At 42.9% G+C, this 23,179-nt stretch overlaps 1 protein-coding gene across 4 annotated transcripts; it reads left to right on the top strand.

The window, feature by feature from the left end:
- Positions 1 to 839: 839 nt before the first annotated feature.
- Positions 840 to 21,382, top strand: LOC113938717 (signal-regulatory protein beta-1-like). 4 transcript variants are annotated; one of them, XM_027624255.2, is made up of 6 exons: positions 840 to 997; positions 2,411 to 2,764; positions 14,677 to 14,994; positions 19,261 to 19,572; positions 20,145 to 20,256; positions 20,868 to 21,382. In XM_027624255.2, the coding sequence occupies exons 1-6, from the start codon at positions 925 to 927 to the stop codon at positions 20,944 to 20,946; spliced, it is 1,248 nt and encodes a 415-aa protein (XP_027480056.2). In that variant the 5' UTR covers positions 840 to 924; the 3' UTR covers positions 20,947 to 21,382. The 4 variants fall into 4 exon arrangements, with proteins under 4 accessions (XP_027480056.2, XP_027480057.2, XP_027480059.2 ...); XM_027624256.2 differs by having other exon boundaries at positions 20,985 to 21,382; XM_027624258.2 differs by lacking the exon at positions 20,145 to 20,256.
- The last annotated feature ends 1,797 nt before the right edge of the window (positions 21,383 to 23,179 follow it).

Consider the following 23,179-nt stretch of genomic DNA (forward strand, 5'->3'; position numbering starts at 1 on the left):
CATCACCAACATACAGTCAGCTGCTGGGATGGAGGCAAGGGCCGGGAACAGTGGGGAAACTAAGTCACAGAAGGCAGGGTCCCACAGAAGGGAAGAGCCCACACCTTCTCAGGCGCTGGACGCCATCTTGTGTGCTGGCTCTTGCTGTTCAGGTGAAGAGGGGGTGCATTTTTGATGTGGTGGTTTCTCCCCCGCAAGCACTCCCTCTGCCCAGAGTTGGCCCCAGAGCCGGAGAAACAGAAGAGGCACCCCTCTTCCTCCTCCTAGGTGTGGGGTGTGTTGTCCCTGCAGGATGAACATGCTAACGTCCCTTCTCCATGCAGGCCCCCTCCACCCTCTAAAACAGGAGTCATCCCGCCCCTCCAAAGTTCTTGGCTCACTGGAAGCCCCTTCCCCCTGAAAGTGCACTCTCAAAGCCAGGGGCGCCCGTCAGACGTGGCTCATTTTTACCACTGACCCCTCTGGAGTGGGGAAAACAGCCCCCCGCCCCGGTCCTATTCCCAGGAGCCTTCCTCCCAGACAGCTGGGCAGTTGCCTGAGCCCAGCGTGTTGCACTGTTCCCAAACACGGAACACACCCTCCACTCTGTCGGACCCTGTACCTTTGCGCGCCGGGATGAGCAACGGCCAGCGGGGCCTCTGACCTGGAGTCAGGGGGCCCAGGGACACAGCCCCGGCCTTAAGGGGGCCTCCCGCAATCTTCCGGGCATCTTGGGAGCCTTCTCTCGGTCATTTCGTAACTGGGTCTGATTCCTATTTCACAATCCAGAAGCAGAAACTGTGAAAACCCCACAGCTCGTTCCACCGGTCCCACAGTCACTTCCTCTTCCGTGAGGGACACCAGGCTTCCCCTCGCATTGGAGAGTGGAGTCCCCGAGACCTCTCCGGGGCAACATTCAGACAGAGCAGGCTCCAGGCCACCACGATGCCCGCACCTGCCTCCCCACCCCGCCTGCCTCGGCCATCCCTGCTGCTGCCTCTGCTGCTGGGCCTCACAGGTGAGTGCCGCTCTCGGGGAGCACAGTGCAAGGATGCTCACCTGAGTATGGGGGCTGAGGTACGGCTTTCCCCATTGGCAGTGGGACGGATGGATCTCGGTTCTAGGCCCTCTTTCTTCACCGTGGCTTCCTCTTGAAGACATTTCTCTAAATGTTTTCTTTTACAACAAGGCCCTCCCAAACAAATGGCCCCATAAGGCTTATTAGTCAGAGGGCTCCTTTCCTCTCCCGCTCAGATCCAGACAGGATTAACCCCACCAGGCATTTCTCAGTGACAGGGTGTTCCCAGCCCTGCCTCACTTCCCACACCCCGGTCACCCTGTGAAGCCTCCATGACCCCCTGTGGCTTGACCTGCAGGATCTGGGGCCACCCTGAGGGAGGAGATGGGGGTGCAGCATCTGACTCCTGCTGAAAACCCTAGAACCTGGGAGTCAGAGCCGCCCTAATTAAGATGGAGGTGATGATAGGTAGGTAGATAGGTAGATCACAAGTACTCCACATGCCATGCAGAGCGATTAGAAAACTGGTAAGTGGTACTTTGTAGACCATTAAGTCTCCCAAAATCTCAGCATTCTAAAATCATAGTCTTTATTATTATTATTATTATTATTATTATTATTATTATTCTTGATTGGGAGGTAGTCCTGCCTGTCTGCTCCCTTTTCCCCAGAGCTGATCCCAAACCCCGCAGACAGGTGAAGTGCCCCTTCTCCTCCCCAGCGGGTTGACATCTCAGTTGAGAGGCTGTCCAGGAAAGCGGTTAAAAGCACAGATATTTTTTGAAACAGATCTGCCAGAGTTCAAATCCAAGTTCATCGTTTATACCCTATTTGGCTTAGAACAAGTTATGAATTTCTCTCTACCTCCATTTTCTTGTCTGGAAACAGAGATGAATAATAATAATGCCTTTCTCACAGAGCAGTGGTGGGAATTGAATGAGTCAGTTAATGTCTTTAAGTCCTTAGAGTGATGTCTGGTACACAGACTTGTCTATGGAAACTCCCTGTCGAATCTTGCTAGGATTTAGTGAATGCAAATACGAACACCTAAAAAATGGTCCTGCTGATTCTGGCCATTACAGCACTCACTGCATGTCCTTGACAACCAATGTCTTCCTTGAAAATTCACAGCACTGATGGGGAAAGGCTTGATCCATCCTGCTTGACAGAGGAAACCACGGAAAGCAGAAGAGGGAGGCAGGGGCTTCCCCCGAACAGCAGCAGGCTTGTGGGAGCTGGAGTCGGGCCTTGAGCCCACATCAGCCTGACTCCAGGTCCACACATTCCAAGCCCTTCAGGCACAATCCTGAGTGTTTTTCAATGGCTTCCAGTTTCAGTCTCACAACAAAGCCGTAAGAGAAGTCCCCTGGGCCAGGCAAGGGACACGTGGAGCTGACTTGTGTTTCCCTCCAGGTGTGGCAGGTGAAACGGAGCTGCAGGTGATCCAGCCTGAGAAGTCAATGTCTGTCGCAGCAGGACAGACAGCCACTCTGCACTGCATCCTGACCTCCCTGCTCCCCAGTGGGCCGGTTGAGTGGTTCAGGGGAACAGGGCCAGCCCGGCAGTTAATCTTCAGTTTCAGAGGAGGCCACTACCCCCGAGTAACAAATGTTGCAGACATCACAAAGAGAAACACCACGGACTTTTCCATCCGCATCAGTAACATCACCCCAGCAGATGCTGGTACCTACTACTGTGTGAAGTTCCAGAAAGGGACCCCTGACGTGGAGTTTAAGTCTGGACCAGGCACCAGGATGTTTGTACGTGGTAAGTCCGGATTCCTGAAAACCCAGCCTGGTTGTTCTAAAGACAGATCACAAGCTCCAGGCTCTCAGCCCAAGGCTCCCCCTTTGTCAGCCCTTGTGTTAAAGTTGAGGATAGAAGATGGGGATAGTGAGAAATCACAGCACGGGAGCAGAGTGAAATATAATCCCAGGGCTCCTAGCAAGAGAGTTAGAATCTTACATTTTCAAAGGCCACAAAATAGACCGGAAAGCAGAGTGAGTAAAATTATAGGCACCAGGGCCAAATGGCCTGGATTCAACTTCTAACTCTGCCATTTTCAAGCTGTGTGACTTTAGTGACTTCCTTAAATTCTCTGTAGAGAATTTAAATTTCCTCATCTGTAAGATAGGAATAATAATTGTACTCACCTCGTAGATTTGTTATGAGGAGAACAAACGTAAATGAGTTTATAAATATAAAACACTTAGAAGAGCACCTGTAACCTAATTATTGTATTAGTGTATATTGTCACTATTCAGGATATTAAAACCAATTAGACCTAAAAACATAATCTTAAAGGCATGAAACCATAGATTCACAGAAACAAGGAATGAAAGAATTATTGAGGCAGAAAATTATAAAAATCACATCTGGGGATGTGGAATATATAATCCTTATATTTCTCAAAATTTGCCCTTGATTCTTTAAGACCTGTATATTTTTGGATTTGGTCCTGGCTGATAGAATCATGGCTGAAGACAAAGCCCACAAAGACTCTAAACAGCATCCATACAGGAGAGCCTGGGAAGCAGAGCAGTTAGTTCGGGCCTGTTCATACTGATGACTTAATGATCATGTTGTTTTCTCTGTAAAAAAGTTAATGTGATAACTTACTCTAACAGAACAGAATAGAAACATACATCAACAGAATTTTTTAATTAAAATGTTAGCGCCTCCAGGCCTCAGAAAAGCGAAGGGAACTGGTAGGCAGTCTTCTGAGACAAAGAGAAGGTCATATGATTTTCAAGAATTGAAAATAAAAAGCAAGTTGTATGAGAACCATTTGAATGAGATCAGCATGAGATGTATACAGGCAGCATTAGAGGCTAGAAGACAAGGAGTGGTGCCTTCAAAATTCTTAAGGAAAATGATGTCCAACTTAAAATTCTAGATCCAGCCAATCTGTTGAATTTGTGGCATCACCAAGAGCTACCTTTCAATGTAACCTTTCTGTTTTACCAAGATAAAAGTTAAACAAAGAAAAGTAAGAATGGGAACCAGAAAAGGGGACTGGAGATTCCAAGATAAGAGCTGTGCAGGAGGCATAGGAATAGCCACCAGGCCATTCCAGAACAGGAGGACTGAGGGCTTTAAGAAGGCATCTCAAAAAGATTGAATCACTAGAACATTAGTCTTCAAACTCATGCCTACCATTTCTAATATTATTTAAGATTATATTGAAATATTAGCCAATGCTTTCAGAAAGGAGAAAATAGAAAGCATACAAATTATAAAGGAAGTAGAAAAACTATCTCTCTTTGTAGATGATATGGTATCTGGAAAACTTAACGGACTCAAGGTTAAGCTATTACAAACTATAAGATACTTTAGTAATGTGGAAAGTTATAAAATCAATAAACAGAAAGCAATGAACTTCTTATAAGCAAACAAAAACCAGTTAGAAGATATAATGGAGTAGATGACCACATATACAATAGCAAATTTAATACTTTGGGCACCTTCTATCAAAACAGTGATAGGGACTGGATTTACTTGCCCACGAAAAATCTGGGCAAACTACATGGAACAATGGTTGACAAGACATTGGACAACAGGCAACAAAGGACAGTAATCCCTGAGAGATGAGAGACAAATGACATGGAACCCAAGGTTGCCTCCAGCTTACTCTCGGAGAAAGCTTCCATGCCACCATGCAGTAGGAGAGAACTCAGATGGAGCATGGAGGCCTCCTCAAGTTGAAAGAAGGAGCTAGAAGTCTAAGGAGGGCAAAGTGGCTGGAGTTTTCAGAGGAGAGCACCAAAGATGAGAAAGCTACACAGAGAGAGAACTCCAAAGATCTTGAGTATTTAGCTGAGTACTGAAGAGTATGTTCATGAGGATATACATGTACACGAGTATATGTACATGGCCTCAAGAGAAAATATCCCTGGAGCTCACACAAGGCCAAGAACGGTGCTGTTCCCACCAACCTGAGCAAAAAAACTCATAATTCATGGAGCATCTGGTACAGTATGCAGAAGGGTTCTGCCTCAGTAAGAGGTAAAAAGGGAAAAAAAAATAGCCCTAGACCAAATGATGCTATGGTCCTGCATCACAAAGCTTAAATACAACACATGAAAACATCAAACTGTTTCCAGGTAATTTAACCAGGTCCCAAAACAAGTTCAAGCATATTTATAGGATCACAAAATATCCAACAGTAAACAAAGTAAAATTCACAACTTCTGGCCTGCAATAAAAAACTACCAAGCTGACAGATAGTAACTACAGTTATCGTGGTGAGCACAGAATAACATATAGAATTGTAGGATCACTGTGTTATACACCTGAAACTAATATAACACTATATTTCAACTATATTTCAATAAAATTTTTAAAATTACCAAGCATGAAAGAAGCAGGAAAACACAATTTATACTGTGAATCAATCATCTGAAACCTAACCAGAAAAGATAGATGACAGGATTAGTACACAAGGACAGTAAAGTTAGTATAACTACACTATGTGGTCAAATAGAGGAAAGAGTGAATGTGTGAAGTAGAAGCATGAAAAATATTCTCAAAGATCCGTGTTGAACTTTTAGAGATGAAAACTGCAATGTCTATGATGAAAATGTAGACTGGATGGGATTCATGGCAGTTAAGACACTGAAAAAAATTAAAGAACTTAATATACAGCAACAGAAACTATCCAAAATTATACACAAAAATGTAAAAGACTGAGAAAAGATAAACAGAGCATCAGTCAGCTATGGGAAAACCTCAAGTGGCCTACTACATATGTATTAGAGACTCTAAAGGAAGAAGGGGACAGAAAGAGTATTTGAAGAAATAATGGTTGTATTTTTCCAAATATGATGAAAACTATGAACCTATGGATCGAAAAATCTCAGTGAACCCCAGGCACAAGAAACATGAAGGAAACTACACCAAAGTGTATCATATTCCAATTGCATAAAATCAGTAATAAAGAAAAGATCTTAAAAACAACCAGAAGAAAAGGGAAATATTCGATACAAAGGAAGATAAATTTGACAGCAGATTTCCCATTGAAAAATTATGTAAGCCAAAAGATAGTGGAGAAACATCTTCAAAGCATTTTTAAATGAGATAATATAACAATCCTAAATGTTTATTCACCCAATAGGAGAGCTTTAAAATACATGACACAAAAACTCATAAAATAGTAAGGATGGAGAGATAAGTCCACAGCTATAGTTTCAGGTTTCAACACTCCTCTTTCAATAACTGGTAAGACAAGTAGGCAGAACATCACTAAGTATGTAGAAGACTGAACGGCATTATAAAACAATCTGAGTTAACTGACATTTATAGAACACTCCATCCCAAAACAGCAGAGTACACATTCTTTGTGTAAAAACACATTCTTTTCAAATGCAAAGGGAACGCTTACCAAGATGCATCATATCCTGGGCTATAAATTGTCTCAGTAAATTTAAAATAGGTCAAGTCATACAAAATGTGTTCTTATTGGAATTATATTGATAATAACAAAATGATGTCTGGAAAATCCCCAGATAGTTGGAAACAAAAGGATACACTTTTGAATAACATGTTATCAAAGAAGAAGTAAAAGGGAAATGAGAGAATATTCTAAACTGAATGAACATGAAAGCACAACATACCGAATTTGTGGATGCAGCCAAAACAGTGCTTAGGGGGAAATTTATAGCACTAAAATGCCTATATTAGGACAGAAGAGAAGTTTCAACTCAGTGACCTTAAAAATTAGAACAAGAAGAACGAGTGAAACCCAAAGTAACCAGAAGAAAGGAAATAATAACAGAGCAGAAATCAAAAATAGAAAATGGAAAACTAGGAGAAAACCAATAAAACTGAAAGCTGGTTCTTTGAGAAAATCAGCAAAATTTATAAACTCTTAGCCACACAGTCAGTCAAGAAAAAAGAGAGAGTACACAAATTACCAATATCAAGACTGAGAGATGGGGTGCTAGGCTGGCTCAGTTGGAAGAGCATGCGACGGTTGATCTCAGGGTCATGACATTAAGCCCCACCTTGGGTGTGTAGAGATTACTAAATAAATAAATAAATAAATAAATAAACTTAAAAAAAAAGAATGAGAGAGGTAACATCCCTACCTCTTTAATGCATATATTAAAAAGATTATAAGGAAACTATGAAAAATTTTATACCTATAAACTCAACAACTTAGATGAAATGCACAAATTCTTCAGAAGACACGGGCTACTAAAGCTCACTCCAGAAGAAGTCAATAGCCTGATTATTTCTATATTTATTAAAGAAATTGAATTTGGGGGCACCTGGGTGGCTCAGTCGTTAAGCGTCTGCCTTCGGCTCAGGTCATGATCCCAGGGTCCTGGGATCGAGCCCCGCATCGGGCTCCCTGCTCAGCAGGAAAGCCTGCTTCTCCCTCTCCCACTCCCCCTGCTCATGTTCCTGCTCTCGCTGTGTCTCTCTGTCAAATAAATAAATAAAAATCTTAAAAAAAAAAGAAAGAAATTGAATTTGTAGTTTAAAAAGCCTCCCACAAACAACAGCCCAGGCCCAGATGACTTCACTGAGGAACTCTATCAAACACTGAAGAAAGAAATGCTAGCAATTCTACACAAATTCTTCCAGAAAATTGGAGAGAGAGTGATGCTTCCCAATCAATCCTTAAAACCAGCATTACTGTGATACTAAAGCCAAATAAAGAAAACTTGAAGCCAATATCCCTCATGAACATAGAATTATTATAAAGCTACAAAGATCATTCACTGAATATTGGCATCAAGATAGACAAGTAGATGGGGTGCCTAACTAGCTCAGTCAGAAGAGCACTCTTGATCTTGGGGTCATGAGTTTGAGCCCCACATTGGGTGTAGAGATTACTAAAAATAAATAAACTTAAACAAAAGATAGACAAATAGATCAATGAAACAGAATAGATTCCAGAAATAATATCATGCATATGGTCAACTGATTTCTTTAAAAAAAAGTAAAGGCAATTTCATGAGGAAAGAAGCCTGCAACGATAGTGGTGGATCGATAGAGGGGAGGGGGTGGGGGATGGGTTAGCCTGGTGATGGGTATTAAAGAGGGCACGTTCTGCATGGAGCACTGGGTGTTATGCATAAACAATGAATCATGGAACACTACATCAAAAACTAATGATGTAATGTATGGTGATTAACATAACAATAAAAAAAAATTTAAAAAATAGTGGTGGATCGATTGGAAAATTAGTAAGCAAACCAGTGGAACAGAATAAAAAATCCAGAACAGTTCCTCCCACCACAAGCCAAAATTAATTCCACATGGATCAGATATTTAAATAATGAAACTGTGCAAGTATGAGAAGCAATCATGTCTGGATTCTTTTGTAATCCGGAAATGGGGAAAACCTTCCCAACTATAATTCAAAACAAATAATCAAGTCAAAAAGTGAACAGAAGATATGAAAAGACACTTCTCTGAAGAAGACATACAAATGGCTAACAGACACATGAAAAAATGTTCATCATCATTAGCCATCAGGGAAATTCAAATCAAAACCACATTGAGGTACCACCTTACACCAGTTAGAATGACAAAAATGGACAGGGAAAGAAACAACAAATGTTGGAGAGGTTGTGGAGAAAGGGGAACCCTCTTACACTATTGGTGGGAATGCAAGTTGGTACAGCCACTTTGGGAAACAGTGTGGACGTTCCTCAAAAATTTAAAAATAGAGCTACCCTATGACCCAACAATTGTACTCCTGGGTATTTACCCCAAAGACACAGATGTAGTGAAAAGAAGGGCCATATGCACCCCAATGTTCATAGCAGCAATGTCCGCAATAGCCAAACTGTGGAGAGAGCCGAGATGCCCTTCAACAGATTAATGGATAAAGAAGATGTGGTCCATATATACAATGGCATATTACTCAACCATCAAAAAGGATGAATACCCAACTTTTGCATCAACATGGATGGGACTGGAGGAGATGATGCTAAGTGAAATAAGTCAAGCAGAGAAAGTCAATTATCATATGGTTTCACTTATTTGTGGAACATAAGGAATAGCAGGGAGGACATTAGGAGAAGGAAGGGAAAAATGGGGGGGGGAATGGAAGGAGAGATGAACCATGAGAGACTATGGACTCTGAGAAACAAACAGGGTTTTAGAGGGGAGGGGGGAGGGGTGACTAGTTAGCCCGGTGATGGGTATTAAGGAGGGCACGTACTGCATGGAGCACTGGGTGTTATATGAAAACAACGGATTATGGATCACCACATCAAAAACTAATGATGTATTGTATGGTGACTAACATGACATAATACAATTTTTTTAAAAATGCAGGAACAAAAAGAGGAAAAAATGATAATTTGATCATATTCTATGAAAAGAAACTCATGTATGGAAGTGTGTGTGCACACACTATGTTGCAACTTATAATACAAAGAATCACCCCTAACGTATATAGAGAGCTTCTAAAATTTTACAACAAGCAACTTTATAGAATTATGGGCAATAAATATGAGAAGACAATTTATAGAAAGTGAAATAGAAACATCTCCTAAATATATAAGAGTATGTTCAATCACCCTCACATGAAAGGATATGCCATTTAAAACTACATTGAGACACAATTTCTCACCTATCTGCTTGGCCAAAACTCCAAAAGTTTGACAACAAACTCTGTTGGAGGAGCTATGGGAAAACTGATATTTCCATATTTTGTATGTAGAAATTCAAAATCACGTAAGTCATAAGGAAGTGGATTTGGCAATATTTAGCAAAATTGCATGTTACATATACATATATACATTACCCTGTGTCCTAACAATCTTACTTTTAGAAACTTATCCCAAAGTTATACTAACATAAGTGTAAGATGATTTATGGTTAGGCTCTTGATTACAACACTATGTGTAAGAATAAAAGACAAGCTGCTAAATAAATTATGGTAGAGTCACACAATGGAGTACTATAACTTTAAAAAGACATGAGAAGAAGTCAGCACTTTGCTTCAGCATGACCCACAGGATATCATTAAACAAGAAGCAGAGCACACCATCTTTTATGTTAAGAAGAGTGGGAAATACAAGCATATCCATATTTGGTTATATTCTTTTAAAAGAGGAATAAAAGTGCAGAGGATCATAGGGGAAGGGAGGGAAAACGGAATGGGAAGAAATCAGAGAGGGAGACAAACCATGAGAAACTCTTGACTCTGGGAAACAAACTGAGGGTTGCTGGAGGGCAGGTGGGTGGGGCGATGGGGTAACTGGGTGACGGGCATTAAGGAGGCGCGTGATGTGATGAGCACTGGGTGTTATATGCAACTAATGAATCATTGAACACTACATCAAAAACTAATGATGTACTATATGTCAGCTAATTGAATTTAAGTAAATAAAAATAGGAAAAAAAATTTACCTATCAGGGAAGAAGGCAAGAGGGTAGAAGGGACAGGGATGAAAGTTAGACTTCTCTGACTGTCCTTTGCCTGAGGTTTTGATTCTATAAATGTATGCACATTTTAAATAATTAATAAATTAAAAATTAAAAAATTCCTAAATATCTAGACTACGAAATCTAAAATTTAACTAATTAACTAACCATATATTGATGGCTTACCCAGATAAGGAGCAATTATTTCAAGAGACTTTGAAACACAGAGTTTTAGCTCAGATTCACCAAGCAGATCTGAGACAAATATTTGAGTGCCAGGAACCCCAGTAGGCAAGTGGTGAAGTCGGACAGTTAGTGAAAGGTGTGTCATCAAGCCCGCCACCACTGTGGGCAAATGGAGCTTAATCAGATGAGAAACTATGGGAAATGATACAGAACGTGTATCAGATGTATCCCTCTTGAAAGGAAAGAAGTTTGGGCTAATTATATACCAACTCCCTCTCAGTCATTGACTGAGAACTCTTCTCAGAGGGTGTTAGATGCCCCATATTTTCAGTGTTCCATGTGCACAGACAACCTTCCATAAAAGCAACCTTCTGAAAAAGCTTTCAGGAGAAAACATGCATATACAGGCATTTGGAAGTAGTCCTGCGTGCACTGGAGTGGTCAAGCTCAAGGAATCTGGGTGTGCCTTGGAGAGTATACGTTATACATAATAATTTGTATCTATATCCCCAATGAAACGTATCTTAAGAACAAGGAGAACCATGAAGAAATCCAAAATTCTATTCAGTAATTTGGTAATAATATTTGGTGTTGGTGTTTATAAGTATTATATATGTGTTATAGGTTAAAGCAAATAAATGTGTTGATGTCCTTAGGAACTGGAATTTTCAGCATGAGAGAAAGATACAGAGCAGAAACAAAGACGTTAAGTTTAACAACTGCATTCTTTTTTCTTTTTTTTTTAAGATTTTATTTATTTATTTGAGAGAGAGCGAGAGAGCACACGTGTGCACTTAAGCAGGGGGTAGGGGTAGAGGGAGAAACAGACTCCTGGCCAAGCAAGGAGCCTGATGCAGGACTCGATCCCAGAACCCTGGGATCATGACCTGAGCTGAAGGCAGGCACTTAACCAACTGAGCCACCCAAGTGCCCTAAAAACTGCATTCTTAAAACTGGATTATAACTATCAGTATTAACCTGTTTAATTGTCTCCCTCCTTAAAAAATACTTACTTCATAGCCCTGTCCCCCAAAAAGGACCTGGAAGCAGTGACAACCTAGTAGTAATGAGCACCACTAAAACACAGATTATGGTCTCTTAATAGCACTTCCACAAAAAACAACCAGGGCTGCATAGGGCAATGACGGATTCCGGATCTTGGACAGGAAATGTGCAAAATGAGCATGGAATATTTTATTGTGTGAAAAGCAAGGAAGCTATCGATGTTTACTGAAATTATATAAAAAAAAAACTCAGGAACCAATTTCAAGGAGGCTTCCACTGGCTAAAGATGAGATGATTTGAGCATTAAAAAGTATAAAAATAAAAATAGATTGACATCTATCAATCCATGTTAAAAACCATGATTTTATAATGATACAAAAATAAAAACTTCATTGGTCACCTCTGGGGGCTACTAAGGCACCAACTCATTGTTCTAAAATCTAAAGGAGAGTAAGCAAAGGCATTTTTACCCTGCCTTTCCTTTATGAACTGTATGTCAAAATAACCAAAAATAGTTGGAAGGAAAAAATAATTTCAACTGATACAGACAGAAGGAATAGTAACATTACTAGTCACCAGTGTATAACCCCTGGTGGAATGATGGGTCTAGACATTTTTATTTACATTTGTTAAAGATTTGAGCTAAAGGCTGGTAGAGAACTTCACAGCAGATAGATCAAGCTGACAACACCCAAAGCCAATAGTCAATCTGAACACCATAAAAAGAAATAGCTAGATATTACATGCCTCCTAATGTAATGCATTAGGAAGTTGTTGGCAATACCTATGAAGTATTCTTGCCAAAATTATGAACCTTGTTCTAATCAACTAGATCCTTTAGATCCAGCTGCAGGCAATATAGGGGAAAGAAGATCATTTCAAACGATACAACAGGAATATATGCAAGAATATGGAAAATTCTGCAGGTTTTTCCAGCAGACTTGGGTTTTTTCAACAAATAAATATTAAGAAAAATAAGAGGAAAGGGAAACTCTTTTAGAAAAGGACATGTAAAAGAAATAGCAAGGAGTGCCTGGCTACCTCAGTCAGTAAAACATTCAACTCTTGATCTCAAGGTGCTGAGTTCAAGCCCCACATTGGGCAGGGAGCCTACTTAAAAAAAAAAAAAAGACATAGCAACAAAATGTAACAATGGATCTTGTTTACATCCTTATTCAAACAAACCAATTATAAAATATTTATGAGACAAGCAGGAAAATTTGAATACTGACAAGTATTAGATAATATTAAAAGAACTATTATTAAATTTTAAGTATGATAATGAGATTTTGATTATGTTTAAAAATAATTTTTTTAAGAGAAGAGAGAGAGAGAGCACAAGCGGGGGACAGTGGGCAGAGGGAGAGGGAGAGAGAATCTTAAGCAGGCTTGACACCCAGCACGGAGCCCAACGTGGGGCTCGATCTCACAACCCTGAGATCATGACCTGAGTCGAAATCAAGAGTTGGATGTTTAACCAGCTGAGTCACCCAGGCACCCCTTGATTATGTTTAAAAAATAATTCTTAATTCTTAAGTATACATGCTGAGGTAGTTGTGAATGAAATGACAGTGTCTAGTTTTGCTTCAAAATAACGCAATGGATGGGAGAAGTATAAATGAAACATTGGTTGATAATTGTTAAAGTCCCAGGATGAGTACTTTGTATTTTTCTTTTGAGAGAGAGAGCAAGCATGTGTGAGCAGCGGGGGAAGGTGGGGGTGGGGAGAAGAGAATCTTAAGCAGGTTTCACGCCCAGCATGGAGCCTGGACTTAGGGCTTGACCTCATGACCCTGAGATCATGACCTGAGCCAAAATCAAGAGTTGGACCCTTAACTGACTGAGCCACCCAGGCACCCATGTACTTTGTATTTTTAAGGTGTGTTATAAACGTTTTTTTTTTTTAACCCAAGCCTGTATACTCCCTGAAAAGTCTTTGTGCACTCCTGGGGGTTCATGTACCCTAAACTGAAGTTCACTACAGTACTTAGCAGTATCAAACAATCTGGGAGGAGTTATACCTATCTGGCAGAAAGTTTAGGGATGAATTTGTTATAGGCTCATAAAAACTAAGCAAATAAAAAGAATAAGACAATTAGGGGCACCTGGCTGGCTCAGTCAAAAGAGCATGCGACTCTTGATCTCAGGGTCATGACTTCAAGCCCCACACTGGGTGTAGATATTACTTAAATAAATAAAAACTTTAAAAAGAGAGAGAGACAATTAAAAACTGGGGGGGGGGGGAAGCTATACAAGAAAGGAAATATAATCATGATATATTACGGGGCCCAGTTGTGAACAATGCTCCTTTGGTCATAATAATATAAATGATGAATACTGATAAAAGATTTTGATGTGTCTATGATAAGAGGATGTAAGGAAAGGAAGTGTGAATGACAGGTGGCAGGAGATGTGAGAGCTAAACCATCATCTTCCATAGTAGTAGGTATATTCATAATATATAAAACTGAAAAAAAGAGAAATAACTGTATAAGCATCTTATTTAGAAACACAGAGAGAGGGCACCTGGGTAGCTCAGTTGGTTAGGCATCCAACTCTTGATTTCAGCTCAGGTCATGATCTCAGGGTCGTGGGATCAAACTCCGTGTCAGGCTCCGTGCTGACTGTGGAGCCTGCTTGACATTCTCTCCTTCTCCCTCTGCCCCTCCCTGCTCAACACAGAGAGAAATGTCCAAAGAATCAGCTATAATAGTTAAAAGTGGTTGGCCTGTAATTTTTTTTCTAGAAGAGGAAGCAAGAGGATCTGATGTTTTTAGTTCTCTACCTTATATGACTTTTTGGACAATGTACTTCAGGAAGGAGGGGAGAGAGGGAGGGAAATGACAAAATCTGATCTGTATTTTAACATGATCACCAAGGTCTGTCGAGTGCATGTGGCAAGGATCGAGGAGCGGTCAGTGAGGCCAGTTGGCAAAGCTATTACAGTAAGAAGTGTCATAATAAAAATTACACAGAGGAGAAAACTGGAGATGAGAGATTGAGGTGAGTCTAGCTGGGCGAACCATAAGGGCGGGTATCGCACTAGAAAGTAACTTGCCATCTTTATATTTCTCTCTTCCCTCTCAACTTTGCCTTGACAGAAGCTAAGCCCTCTCTTCCAGAGGTTTCTGGCCCCTCCAACAGGATCAGCCCAGGCCAGACAGTGAATCTCACCTGCACATCAACTGGCTTCTTTCCCAAAAGCATACGCCTGAAATGGCTTGAAAATGATGTGGAGCTTCCGGCATTTCAGACCCTGGTCTTCCTGCCTAGAGATGCTGGATCCTACACCATCGTCAGCACGGTGCTGGTGACCCTTGACTTATCCTCACTCCACTCCCAGCTCACCTGCCAAGTGGCTCACAGTACATTGCAGAGCCCCCTCAGTAGGCACGTGAACATCTCCAAATTCCTCCAAGGTAAGGGCCCCCACGTCCCACCCAAATGGCCAACCCTTGGTGACCACCACCAGTTCCCTGTTTGGAGCGCTTCACCTGCGTCCTCCCATTATTCTTCACCAAACCCCACATAAGATGGGTACAAGGTCCCCTATCTTATCCGACCATCCTCTTCTTACACGATGCCATGGTCGGGTCCTTCTCCTTCAGAGCTCTTTTCACTTTCTTGTATTTCGGGGGTGGAAGCTCATTCATTCATTCAACAAGTTTATTGAGCATCTGCGATGTGGCAGTATCATTCTACGTGCTGCGGAGTCTGTGGTAAACAGACCAGACCTAGTTCTACTCCACTAAACTCACAGTCACATGAGCCCCATCAACAAGATGCAAAAACTATATACAGTTCTAACTTTTTTTTTTTAAGATTTATTTATTTGAGGGAGAGAGTGCTGGGAGGAGGAGCAGAGGGAGAGGGAGAGAGAGATCCCAAGCAGACTCCCCACTGGGCACGGAGCCCAGTGCAGGGCTCAATCTCACAACCCTGAGGTCATGACCTGAGCCAAAACCAAGAGTCGGATGCTTAACCGACTGAGCCACCTAGGCACCCCACACGCTTCTAACTTATAACATGTGCTATGAGAGAAAAGAACTGAGTATTAAAATAGATGAAAACAGGAGAAATATAATATACTGAGGAAATGCCTTTTTGGAGAAGTGATGTTTGAATCACAGCATGAAAGATGAAAGGGGTCAGCCAAGGAAAAAGTGGAGTGTTCCAGGCAGAAGAAACAGCGGTGCAAAGGCCCTGTGACGGGGGTGGGGAGCGAGACATGTTTGAACAGTAGAGAGGAGGAAGAGGTCCATGTGGTCAGGGCTTAGTGAGAAGAAGGGTGCATGGAGAAGGCGGAGGCTGGAGAGAGAGGAGCAGGAGCAAGACCACACAGGGCTTCAAGCCACAAGAAAGAAGTTTCTCCCTCTTGCACTGTCTACGTGAACTCTTAACACCATTGTGCAAGCCACCACGCTTTGCTGCCAGTCATTGCATTTGAAACACACTTCTTAAACCCACCCCCACATCAGGGGAGGGGACAACGCAGGGGACAATGCAAGACTACACCCCTGCCCCCCTTGCTCTCCTCATAAGGATGAGGCCATTACTGCAGTGTTCAATATGGAAGGAAAGTAAAGGAAGGAAATCACCCTTTCTGCTCTGGAAGTCCACAGCCTGGCCTGGGCAAGGGTGTCCCGAAGGTGTTTGCACTCTCCTCAGCCACCACCCCACAGCAACCTCAGAGGGCAGAGACCCACTCACTTCCTACAAATGGGCACATCCTTTCCAGGCCTCCAGAGCCCCAGTGCTCCTTCTCCGTCTGCTCCAGCCAGAGCAAATCAAAGAGAAAACCCATTAACAGCATCACAATCTCCACAACCCCCCTCACCACTGGAGATAATTTGTGGTACCAAGGTAAAGAGTTTAGCTCATCATTTTGGAAATGCCTCCCTCCCTAAATAGTAGTCTGCCCTTGCTTAGCCAAAAGATACCACAAGAGGGTTCTAGCTTGGAAACGGAATTCTAGACTCCACCTAGAGTATCCCAAAAAAGCTATGTGTCCCTGCTTCATGCAGATGAGGAAATCAAGGCTCAGAGAAATGAAATGACTTGTCCAAGGTCACATGGCTCTTAAGTTTGTGAGCTGGAATTTGAACCCAGTAATACACCTCTTGGATGATCATGTCAGACCTCCCTCCTGTAAGAAGTCCCCATGCAGAGATACCAAAGCAAGGCAGTCCCCCTTCCCCAGGGAAGGTGCTTTGGTCATGGTCAGCTAAGAGATGGGCATTGTGCTGCTCTTTGCACTCTCTCCAAACCTCTGGCTCCTCCTCCTTCCCCATACCAATGAAGAGACACTCCATCAACCCCAATCATCCAAGCCAGAGACCTGTTTTACCCAACCCACCACCAAGTTCTACCAAATTCACTTCTCACGTCTCTCTGAACCCATCCATTTCTTTCTACTGTCACTGACCAGGTTCATCCCCAAGTTCAAGGCAACCTGGACACCACAGCCGCCTTCTCTCATATCCACCATTACCCTCAACAGTGCAGCCCCCAAATCCCCAGCAGTCAAAGACATTTTATAAAGGAAGCCAAGTCTTGTCGCTCCTTTCCTTAAAACCCTTCGGTGGCTCACCACTCCTTTTACAAAAATATAACAAAATAAAATCCTTATCAGGGCGTTCAACAGCAATCTTCAAACATTTTTATTCATATACCCCTGAGGTAATTGTGAAGAACTATGTAGTTCCTCATATATTTTAAAGTTAACATCCAGAATTGTTCATCACAGACTTAAGTAGTTGCACGGGCCAGAAAACCCTGGGATTTTACAAATGTTACATCTCTCTGAAATGTTCAACGGAAAAATAAAGCCACACGGATTTGATTTCCACCATCATCCATTACAACAGACATAAACAAGCTCTTCTTTGATAATCAGAAATTTTATAACATTCCTTTTTCTTCCTAAATTTGTATTTCCATTCTAATTCCTGGGGAGAACTTTACCCCACTGTAAATATATTTTATATTTGAAAGTCCTTATTGACCACATCATCACACATATCATAGAGAACTCTGAGAAAACAGAGGACTACCATAAATATATATATGTATTGAATTTTATATATAACAAATTACATATAACTTATTATGTATAATATTCATTATATATATAAATTGAATTTTTAAAACTTTTTCTCATGACCATAGGCTCTAAGTGTTAAAAAATTCTTTTGGATTGAATTACACAATTGATCAAAACAATCTAAATATCCAACAAATTGTGATAAACAATTATTAAAATAACCATTAAAATGTTATCAGAAACGCAGCTCAGTGAGCTAGATGGGGGAGATTATGATGCTTTGATTAAAGTAGGCTTTCCGGCCCGCAGGATTTTTGAATTGTCCTTTTGTTTTGTGTCCCAGAGTCTTTACACCAAGGGCACTGCCCCGTAGCTAGATTCGGGATGTGTGGGAGGAAGGCCTTCCCTCTGTAATGTTGGGAGAAGGCCCGAGGAAGAGGAGACAGGAGTAGGCATTCTCAGGCAGATCAATTTCAGGAAAGAATCATATGAGGGCTCAGGACCCGGAAATTAATTATATTAAACTACCAACGTATGGACTCCTTAGGATGTCGTTATGTGCCCTCAGGGGTAAGTATAGCACCAGTAAACGCAGACAGCCTTTATGGTCACTGGTCATCTTGCCCATGCTCCCCCTCACTCACTCTGATCATTTTTCTGTCCTTGAACACGCTAGGCTTCACCTCAAGGCCTCTGCCCATGCCCTACCCTCTGCCTGAGATGCACTTTCCCATACCTCCCCTCGCCCAGAGCCTGCCTTCCTCTGGCCCTCCACCAGCCCCTTTGCCTAAGGTTCCAGTTACCAGGACTGCATAACAAATTTTCCCCAAACATATTCCAATGCTCTAAACTTACTCCAAATCTCCCAAATTATGATGCTCACATATTCTGTAGGGCAGGAATTTGGAGAGGGCCTGGCAGGGATGGCCTATCTCTGCCCCATGATGTCTGGGACCTCACCTGAATGACTCCACAGCTGAGATTATCACAAAGCTGCCTCACTAACATGTCTGGCCATTGGTGCTGGCTATGGGCGAGGGGCTTCAGTTCTTCCTGGCATCGGCCTCTCCTGATTATCTTTCCATGCAGGCTAGTTAGAGCATCCTTGTAGCTTGATGGCTCTGTTCCAAAAGTGAATGTCCCAAGAGTCCCAAGGGGAAGTCACATCAACTTTGATGACCAACCCTTGGAAGTTACAGTGTCACCTCTGCTATACTCTCTTCATCAGGCAGTCACAAAGTCCCACCCAGGTTCCAGGGCAGAAGTAGACTCGCCTTCCAGTGGGGAGTGGCAAGGTTCCGGAAGACACCTGGGAATTTGCTGTGGCCATTTTTGGAAAATACAATTTGCCACACATACTTAACTCCTATTCATTTTTCATACTTCTGCTGAAAGGTCACTTCTTCCAGAAACTCTTCCCTAACCTGCCCCACCTCCAGACCTGGTCAGGTACCCCCGTGTAGGTTCTCAGAACCCCTCCGAGGCTCACGTGACTGCTTTTCTTCTTCCCTGTTCTCCCCACCAGAGCAGGAGCTTGGTGTGTGTCTGTCTTACTTACTGCTGTAGCTCAAGAACCAAGGGCAGTGCCTAGAAAGGTAAGGATGCTCCTTGAACTTCAACAAAGGAAGGGCTATTGTTTCAGTTATACCCACAGTGACTGTTTCATCCCACCGAGTCCCAAGCCTCCAGTTGGCCATCCTCACCTGCTACGTGCAAAGGTTCTACCCTGAAGCCATACAAATCACCTGGCTGGAGGTGAACAGACGCTTTAAGGCCTGTGAGCCTCCCACCCCCACCAAGAACCCAGATGGCACATTCAGCCAAGACAATCATATCCTGGTTTACACCTCAGAGGACAAAGCGCTGTTCACCTGCGAAGTGCAGCAAGAGGCCCAGCCACTGATCCAGGCCCACGTGCAGCTGAGTGAGTCCAGAGGCCAGCCAGCGTGTTTGGGTGAGTAGGGGTGGAATAACCCAGCAGTTCAAGGTTCAGACCTGGACACAGACAGGCCAGGTTCACACGCTGGCTCTGCCATGTTTGTCACGTGTGAACTTGAGGAAGTCACTTCACCTTTTGGTACCTCAGTTCCTTCATCTATAAAATGGGACAGCAGTTAGAGCAACCTCTGCAGAGTGTGCTGCCTTAGGGACCAAAGAGCTGTAAGCACCACTTTCGTCACACAGCGGGATCCTGACCATGCAGGCACGGCACCGGCTCTTCCAGTGAATAAGTTCATACGAATTATCGTCCCCCTTTTCCACCCACCCTCTCAAAAGCCATTCAGATCCAACAATTACTGAGTGCCTATTAGGTATTCTGTTTGGTGTTCTCCTTTGATACAGGAACGTTCTAAGGTATACGTTATCATGCCCATTTTAAAGACTAGGAAACAGCTTAGAGAGGTGAGGGGATTCCCTCTTAGTCCAAGGGTGTAGTCTTGGTACCTGAGTCAGGGGTGAGGCTGGGCCTGCCTAGGGATTGAGTGGTGGGAACCAGAAGCCGCGTTCATCCTAATATCTTTCCAGATGCCAGGGCGTCCAGCTCCCTCTCTGGGACCCTCATCCTGCTTGGCTGGAAGTTGTTTCCCTTGACTGCACTTTGCATCATCTATGTCCTCAAGAGGAGATTCCCTTCCAAGTAAGGGGGACCTCAGATAGGGGTTGGGCTTCCTGGGGGCCAGGAGACTCCAGGCCAACAGGTGGCACTGTGAGGAGAAGCCACACAGCGCTCCCATTTCTTTCTTTCTTTCTTTCTTTTTTTAAGATTTTATTTATTTATTTGACAGAGAGAGCACAGGGAGAGGGAGAAGCAGGCTCCCTGCTGAGCAGGGAGCCCAATGCGGGGCTAGATCCCAGAACCCTGGGATCATGACTCGAGCCGAAGGCAGCTGCTTAACCAACTGAGCCACCCAGGGGCCCCATCAGCACTCCCATTTCACACTGACCTTGAAGGCATGTGGAATCCAGAGCGTCCCTATAAGAGCCACACCCCAATCCCTTCAAACCTTCCCCTCTGCCCCTCACAGCTCCAGTCTGAAGGTCCACAAAGATGCAGGCTCCCCTGGTCTGGGCAGGGGGAGCACCGAAGGAGGGGGAGTTAATATGAAGACAACACTTTTGAGGGGGTCTGTGAGGAGAAGTCTGAGAACAAGGGCTTTGCCCCAGCTCCCTGCTTCCCCTGCAGGTCACAGGTGCCACAAGGCCCTCCTCAGGGACACAGGGCCCTCAGTCCCCTCCTGTTTTATTTAGGAGGACTGATGCAGGAGAGGCACTGGCCATGAAGTCTGCAACCACTACCAAAGCTTCTCATGCCTCACCAGCCTTCTGAGACCTGTCCTGCGGGCTCTTTCTCCCTGTCTCCTGCAGGCCCCAGAGAAAGTGAGAGCCTGGACCAGGAGGGTCAGTAGTGAGAGGAAGGCTCTCACATCCTATGAAGGAAAGAAGCTTTTCCGGGGATTCTGGGCATGAAGTTCATGACCCTGAGCAAGAAACCCAGCAGAGGCAAAACAAGCTCCTACCCAGGGAGAAACACAAACCTGCAATTCTGAAAGCCCCTCCCCAACTCCTCAAGGAAAGCCCATGGTGGACACCCAAACTGGCATGAAACCTTTACAGCTCCGTCATTAAAATGGGATTAAAAGACACAGATCTGTACTTCTGAAACAAATAACGCAACATATTTTAAGAAAAAAGAAAAAGAAGAAGATAACAGGAGAGGAAGAATGAAGGGGAGTAAGTCAGAGGAGGAGACGAACCATGAGAGACGATGGACTCTGAAAAACAAACTGAGGGTTCTAGAGGGGAGGAGGGTAGGGGGATGGGTTAGCCTGGTGACTGGGTATTAAAGAGGGCACGTTCTGCGTGGAGCACTGGGTGTTATGCACAATGAATCATGGAACACTACATCAAAAACTAATGATGTAATATATGGTGATTAACATAACAATAAAAAATTTTTTAAAAATGGGATTAAAAGAAACATTTATGGCCAATAAACATATGAAGAGATGTCCAATCTCATTAGTAATCAGGAAAAGCCAAAGCAAAACCATTTTCTCCCTATTCCAGGATAAAAAATAAAGAAGCAACTGGCTCCTTCTTATGTTGCTGATACGTATGTAAATCAGCACAACTACTTTGGAAAACAGTTTGGAAAATTTGAACTTGGACATTTGCATTCTCGATAACCTGCTATTTCCACCTTTGAGTTATATACATACCCTAAAGAAACTCTTCACCTGTGCTCCAGGAGATGAATATTCAAGTATATACATGGTAGCATGGTTTCAAATTAGAAAAACCTGAGAGAACCATCCAAATGCAAATCCACAGGATGGAGGGCAAATAATGTAGTACAATCCCAGAATGGAATGTTATACACTAATAAAAATGAATGAACTATAGCTACACACAATAATATGGATAAATCTTAGCGAAAGAATATTAGGAGCGAGTAAGCCCCAAAAGATTTCATACAGCATGATACTATGTTTATAAAGCTAAAAACATCTAACAAATGGTTTTTAGGGATACATATAAAAATGATAAACCCATATTTTTTCCAAAAGGATGAACTCAAGATTTTAAATAGTAGTTACCTGAGGTGGGGGCAGGGAAAGGGATGAGAAGGGTGGGTATGTATATGTAGATGGAAGTTAATGTCAGGATTCTAGCTTCCGTGCTGGGTGGTGGCTTCATGAATGTTTATATCATTATAAATTAAAAATAGAAAAACAATATAAGATTGATAAATAGGTATGTCAATAGATAGGTAGATAGACGGGCAGGTTATTGGAAAGAAGGAAGGGAGGGAGGGAGGATGGACGGATGGATGGATGGATGGATGGATGGATGGATGGATGGATGGATGGATAAGTAGATTAATAAAAGAGGGTCATTAATGGATCAATGATAAGGGTGTGATGAAGCAAGAATTATGATAGGTACAATTCTACGTACTTAAGATCCAAAGGAAAAATAAATAGAAGGACAATACCTAAAGAACCCCAAGTTCCCTTCCTATTATGACATTTACAAATCCACATTAGGAGGAAAGCATAGTTGATGGGTGTCACCACGGGTCCAGCACTTCGCAAGCAGGATCTTACTTCATCCTCATACAAATCCCACAAGGTGGGCACCATTCCCCACTTTGCGGTGAGGAATCTAAAGGAACCTACTCAGTGTTACTCAGATCACAAGTGGTGAAATCAAAAAATCCAGATTCAAACCCAGCTCTGCTCAGTGCTTTCCAGGGAGCCACACTGCCTACTGTCTGTGGACAGATGGGGAGACCTTGACTTGCCCTCATTCTACTGCTTCCCAATGTCTCGGGCCTGCTGTTCTACACGAAAGCCCACCCTGTGCCTCCGAGTTGGGAGCAGAAGGGAAGAACACGAACACTTTTCCAGTCGTGGAGGAGACCTAGGATTAGTCCTGAGCCCCAAAATAGCCCTGATAAAGATCCGGGGGAGGTAGTGTAGGCCAAGTTCTGGAGAAAGGCTCTCTGTTGAAGGATAAATATGTTCAGTGGAAACAGGCATCCTACTGTGTCTGTTTCA

Source organism: Zalophus californianus, chromosome 8, assembly GCF_009762305.2.
Source record: "Zalophus californianus isolate mZalCal1 chromosome 8, mZalCal1.pri.v2, whole genome shotgun sequence".
In the NCBI taxonomy this organism is placed as follows: domain Eukaryota; kingdom Metazoa; phylum Chordata; class Mammalia; order Carnivora; family Otariidae; genus Zalophus; species Zalophus californianus.